The 6,492-nt window shown below is 35.1% G+C and overlaps 1 protein-coding gene across 1 annotated transcript in view; it reads left to right on the top strand.

The window, feature by feature from the left end:
- LOC101302841 overlaps positions 1-2,998 on the top strand; it is a 34,659-nt gene extending 31,661 nt beyond the window's left edge. The window contains exon 2 of the mRNA XM_004300645.1: positions 1,524-2,998. Coding sequence (XP_004300693.1) covers positions 1,550-2,836 — 1,287 coding nt within the window. The 5' untranslated portion in view covers positions 1,524-1,549 and the 3' untranslated portion in view covers positions 2,837-2,998. The remainder of the gene's footprint in view (positions 1-1,523) is intronic.
- The last annotated feature ends 3,494 nt before the right edge of the window (positions 2,999-6,492 follow it).

The raw sequence follows: 6,492 nt of genomic DNA, 5'->3' as shown, positions 1-6,492 counted from the left end.
TTCTTCTACTACTCTCTCTCTCTCTCTCTCTCTCTCTCTCTCTCTCTGATCGTCTAAAGGGTTTTCTTAACTGTCGGCATGTTTTGGTTTGGTTTGTGATCGTGATCGTATCTTAGCTTTGATCTCCTTGGGGGAACATTATTATAAGGAAATTGAGTGTTGAGGATGGATCAATATATAAACTTTTTCTATGGTATTTAGTCTTCAAAGAACCTTATTTCTTAGTTCTTTATATTATTTTTTTTGGTTCAAGATTTCTTAGTTCTTTATATATTCACCCACATTTACATGGTTTTTGTGGGTTTGATCCTATTATATTGATCATGATGACACGCCACCTTTATCTGCTTCAAGGACCCTGGCTTGAAACACAAAGCCTGCATTCTTTAAAATAGGGTATTACTGCAAACTCGATTCTGGAACTCCCTTTTAGTTTTCCATACATTAAGAGTATACGAGTCTGTCATAATTGTAACCTCTCATCAAATATTCACAGTGGTTTAAGAATCACTTGCCTAGCTAGTCCTAAAAGACTTAGCTTTGGTGTAAATAAACTACATATGCTTCCTTAAAACTTTGAACTTTATTCCGAAAATTAATAGATGATCAACTATGTCTTCCCATAATGGTTCGTGGTGAGTTTCGTCTTGGAACATAACGCAATAGGCACCTAGAATTCCTAATTTGATGTATGGAGGGTCTGCTTGCTGTCTTTCTCCTCACCTGTGTACCCTGACACTCACTGGGCAAGGCTGCTGAGGATAGAGTGAAATCATAGGAAACTCACATACTAATGGCATTTAGAAATATTCAGGTTAAGGAGTCCTCACAAAACCTACAACGCTACAAGTAAAGAAGGTGAGAAAAAACTTGTGTGAGTTTGTCTGTGTACATTAACAGCTATGAGCTTTTGCAGTTACTGGGTTACTAACTAGATAGAACAGAATATAATTGAATGTAGAGAGAGAAGAATAGATCGATAATGGTAATATTACCTTTTAAACATAGTAAAGTGGTTTCAAGTTTTCACTTCTATTTCATGTTCTATTTGTGTGAAAAAAATTAGAAAATAAAACATACATGTTTCATTTGAAAGTGATGTTGAATTGTTGATGCAGAATATAATCAAATAAGGTAAGTACTTTATCAAGAGTTTTGTTAGGAATCTTATATTAGTATTTCAGTTTAGTGTAATGATATTAGATATCACGTATTCTTGAAGTATCCTTAGTCTCCATAGATAGAGACATTATAGTTTTTAGACAGACTTGAAGATTGCAGATTGAGTAAAAGTTCTTGAATCTTGGCTCTCATTCTTCTCTAATTGTCCTTTCTGTCTTCTCCAATCTATCTATTTTTCATCCCTATTCTTCGGTTTCTCCTTCTATGTACCCTATTTTCTCCTTTTATCCTACATTCTTCAAAGATAATTATGTATCCTCTTCCCGTTTTCTGTTTCTATTTCCTAAGTTTTCCTTCATTTAAAAGAAGAAAATCCTTTAATATTATCATTTTATGCACAGGTAGTAATAGATAAAATTTAAGACTCATGATGGTGACAAAAAGTAGGCGTTCAGCCCTATTAATGTTAGTGGAGGAGAGGTTATTGAAGAACAAAACAGAGGAAGAGGAAAAGCAAGCGCAGTTGTCATATATCCATAAGGACTGTATCTCGAACATCCTTGCACGGCTTCCTGCTGATTCTCTTCATAGGTCGAGGTTTGTTTGCAAACCATGGTATAATGTAGTTCAAAACCCCAAATTCATTGATGCTCATCTCCAACGTTCTGAATCTGTTTTGATCTTTTTAAAACCAAATGTAAAGGAAAGTTTGCACCCTATATCTAAGAAGCTAAAATTGGGAGAAAATGAAAGCTCATACCCTTATCCTATGACATCTACCCTACAGGAGAACCGAAACACAGTTCCAGTTGAATCAAAACTTCTTGACCCAAACAATGTCCCTATGTTTGGTCACCCAGCCTTAACTTCTCCAAAAAGCTCTGTTCAGTTTATGGAATTTAAAAATGGTGGGAGTGACATAGTAGAATACAGTTTAAGCTGCTTAGGCAATAATATTAGAGCCACCTGCAATGGTCTAATATTGCTTGACAACAAATTGAAGAAGGGAGGGGTTATAGTCTTGAATCCTGTGACTAAGAAGGTGACTGATCTTCCTGTGGGTACCTTGTGTCATCAAGAATCATATGGTTTTGCAATGAGTCATGTAACTGCTGAGTATAAAGTAGTCCACTTGTTTCTGGATCGGTTGGGGTTCGCTGGATGTGAGATATTGAGCCTTCATAAAAAAGCATGGAGAGGGGTCAATGGTCCTTCTTTCGGGCTCTTTAGTAATCATCGGTTTGGATATGCACCTGTTTCAGCAATCGGAGCTTTGCACTGGATGCCTCATTTGAAAGGAAGCAATTACATAGTGTCCATGGAAGTTGATAAGGAGACGTTTCACCAAATACCTCTCCCTAAGAGTTGCGGATTTCATGATAGGATTATTGAAATTGGTGGCTCTTTAGGTCTTGTCACTCACGAGGACATCAACCACATTGACATTTGGATCTTGAAGGATTTATTTGGGGAAGGGTGGACAAAGCAACACAGTATCACAGTGGATACCAAAACAGACATGGTTCCCCTTTGCAGTTTAAGAATTAAGGGAGATATTATTTTCTGTAGAATGAAAGGCAACTCCTTGTATGCTTTTGACTTCCAACAGCAACAGATGACAGAGATTGGGAAGGTTAATTCTTCTGTCAAATACCTGCCTCATGTCAATAGCCTTGTTACTTGGGTGCAAGCAAGTGAGGACATCTTTGACTAACATGCAGCAATTGAGTATGATTTTCTATATGCTTGAATTTCTCTCTAGTTTTATATGCTTAGTTGGAACTTGAATTTTCTTCTCTCTATATGTATATATAGCTTCTCGTGTATAAGATTGAATCGCCCTTTCTATTTGGGAATATATTATCCATTTTCCTATACAACTGCATATATATCTGCTTATGTTGTGTTTCTGTATTCTTTTATTTTTTTTTCCTCTCTTTTTTCCTTTCCTCAGGACCTGCTTTATTTTTAATTAGGACGTTTAGCCTCTTTTGGGATGCAAAACCTATCAAAACAAGTACAAAACCAGAGCCTACCAGCCAAACACTCGAAGCTTACACATCTTTGTCCTACATAAAGATACATATCAATTTGATGGACGTCCTGAGTCTTACTATTGGTTTCAGGAATCATATGAATGGTTCAAGGTGATGAATTCATGTGGATATTTGTCTCTAGTAGAGTTTTAAACAAGTGTACAATTAGCCTTTTGTATGCTTTATTTTCGAATGCAAGCAGACTTCGATTTTGATTACCCCCTGGTCTTGTGTAGATTTAAAAGTCCATGGTAAGACGTCTGCTTCAGTTTATGTGACCTCTTAAATTTTTGTTTTGAAGTATCTCATTTGCTCTTAGTTAAAGCAAAAGTTTCATTACTACCAATTGTAGTCAACCCAACATCTATCCCGACGATCCCATCACCGGCGGCTACTTGATGTAGGCAGTACAGCTCACTTGTCCTCTCACTTTTCTTCTCTTTCTCTTGTTCTTCTCCTTCCATTCCTTCCTCTTTTGGTATTGTCCTATTACCTCCTCATTTTTGTCTCGCTTAGCCATTTTGTATACCTATGAGCAGAGTACATTTAGCTTTAATATTCTCATATCTCTTATACCTAAGGCTCAGTTTGGTATTTAATTTTGAGAATTAAAATCACTTATGATCACCATTTTGAATAGATTTTTTGTTTGGTCAAATTTTAAAAACGTGTTTATCTAAAACATTTTAATTCAAATAACCACGATTTTAAAAAACAGGTTGTGGTTGCTTATTTAAAACTGAGTTTTTAAAAAATTAAGTTTTTAAACCACAGACTAAGCCTTAGTATGATGGTTACATTCAAAGATTAACTCTTACCGAGTTCAACCATATGCACCTCCCGAACCAGCAAACCTGATATAACAAAGAACTTATGTTTATTCATCGAACATTCATTTCCGATATATGAAGCAAGTTCCATCTGATAAAAGAAAATGAGAAAAAAAAGACACAAACCCAATTCGCTGTTTCAACAGGTAGATGATGCTACGAAGTTAGCAGCTTCGGCAGGTTCGACTGTACTTATGGTGGGTGCAGATCAATCAACCGAGGTTTCAAAATCGTGGCAATGCCGACCCTCAATCTTCCGAGAAAGCCAGCAGTTCTAGTAACTGAAGTCACAAATGCAGAACCTATAATCGTTGTCATAAGTCATAACATGTAGAGGAGATTCAATATGCCATTGACGAACAATATGACATTACAGGCCTTGTTTGAAAAAAAACACATGTAGCTAGTGGAGCTGCCCTTGCCGATGTGAGTTTTTGGCCACATTTAAGTTCTTGTAATCTATGGTCACTTATTAATTAAGTGCAACTAAAGCAAGCAAAGTTTCTAGATTAAGATTATCCAAGTACTACTTGCATTTCTTGACAAGCAGTCTCTTTCCGAGCTCAAATATCAAATATGGCTTTGTTGTTTACCAAAATAGTTTGAAGCTCATAACAATAGAACAGTAAATATGAGACTTAGACATAACTGCTAATAATAGCAAAGACTACCAATGACTGTGATTGACAACTGGGAAATAAGGACTACCTTACGCCTCATTATTTGTTAAGATTGTCTTGTTAGACTTATGTGGGTTGCCTTAAGTTGTACTAGTATGAACCAATGTTTGCATTGTTTGGTGTTGCATGGTATTAGAGTAGTTTGTTTGGTTTATAGTTTAGAATGATAGTGTTATCTAAAAATGACCAATTTAAGTACCCACAATAACACTATCTAAAGAGACCAAATTGAAAATAAGGTGCTACGTAAGCTCATTTATTTTAGTACCCAATAACACCAAACATAGTACTAACCAAACTAAACTCCTTATTTAAGACAAGTCTCAGTTAGTCCTAACAACCAAAGATGCATTTGCCCTTAGTTATACATGTGTCTTAGGTCTTAAAATTCTAGGTCATGCCATGTATTTTACATCCAATTTCCGGTCATAAATCAAACAAGATATGTCCCATTGATTTTTCTCGATCTAGATAGATAATGTGACAAATTAAAGGGTTGTACTTCTACCACAAAGTCCATTACGGCCAACTCAAACAGTGATTTAAGAGCCGTGAGAGGAAATTTGATATAAGAACTTGTCTTATTATTATGAGCACTATTAATTAATGAGATGTCCTACAATTATATAATCTTAGTGTTAATGGTGTCGTCATTTCTGATCAATGAAAAATGTTAGTTGGAACCAGAAAATGACAGGTGACATCCAACTTGGGTAGGGCTTCATGGCCATGAGCCCATGATTCAATCAATTATACAATTTCGGGTTTTACGTAAAAGAAAAAAAGTCTTTTATAAAATAAATGAAAAGAAATATCATAGGTGTCTTATGTCACTTAAAAGGTTTTAATTGAAAAGTCAGCAAAATAGTATAAATAAGTAGCCAACCAATGAGGATGGTGTTGGTGTCAATAATGTAACGCGGAGGTGTGTAATGGTGAGTTCCCAACCACGATCTACAAGTTGTTTAATATGAGACGTTACTTATTTGATAATTAAATTTGAAGAGACAATCTTTGAATTTTTCGTTTAAATAGCTTTGATAAAACAATTGTATTATGGGGTGAGAGAAAAGGTGTTTTCATATATAGGTTAAAATTAAGCTAAAATCAAAAGAGAAATTTTAAATACACACCCCTAATATCTTAGTACACACCCCTTACTTAATACACTACCTATCAAGTTTTTCATTTCAATATTATACTTAATACATATCCCAGACTGTCTAAAATGCCCTTAATTTATGAAATATTCCGTTATTTAATATAATTAATATATATTTACTATTTTTTACCTCTTTTTATGTCACGCCCCAATTTTCGAAGGATAAATTTCAAAAATTTGGGCATGATATAACTCACAAATAAGACTACATGACCTGGTCAACAAATCCCTACTAAACTTAAATGCTGGAAATGTAAATGTCAACAAAACTCATTGACTGAGTTAAACATTACATCTCTTTATTTACAACTTCAAAAGTCTAGTAAAAAGAAGATGCTCACACGAGCTTAAAACAACTTACATAATATACAAATAAAATGTACATCATCTAAACCCCAGCCACTATGCCTCTGCCTCAACCCTGTTGATCAACACCTGCAAGTCTAACCCCTACACCATGAATTGGTGCACCGGGTTGTAAACAACAAACCCGGTAAGCTAAAAAGCTCGTATGAGTAATTCTCAAAATTTACTCAACATCTCTAACACCACATAAGATAAAACCGGCAATTCCTGCTTTAGAACTTAGTTCAGGAATCACTTCAAAACAATAAAATCATAAGTGAATCCTGCAAAAAGGATAGTTCAGGAATTTCACTCAA

The sequence above is a fragment of the Fragaria vesca genome, linkage group LG5, assembly GCF_000184155.1.
Source record: "Fragaria vesca subsp. vesca linkage group LG5, FraVesHawaii_1.0, whole genome shotgun sequence".
NCBI lineage: Eukaryota > Viridiplantae > Streptophyta > Magnoliopsida > Rosales > Rosaceae > Fragaria > Fragaria vesca.
This window is presented reverse-complemented; position numbering and strand designations above follow the sequence as displayed.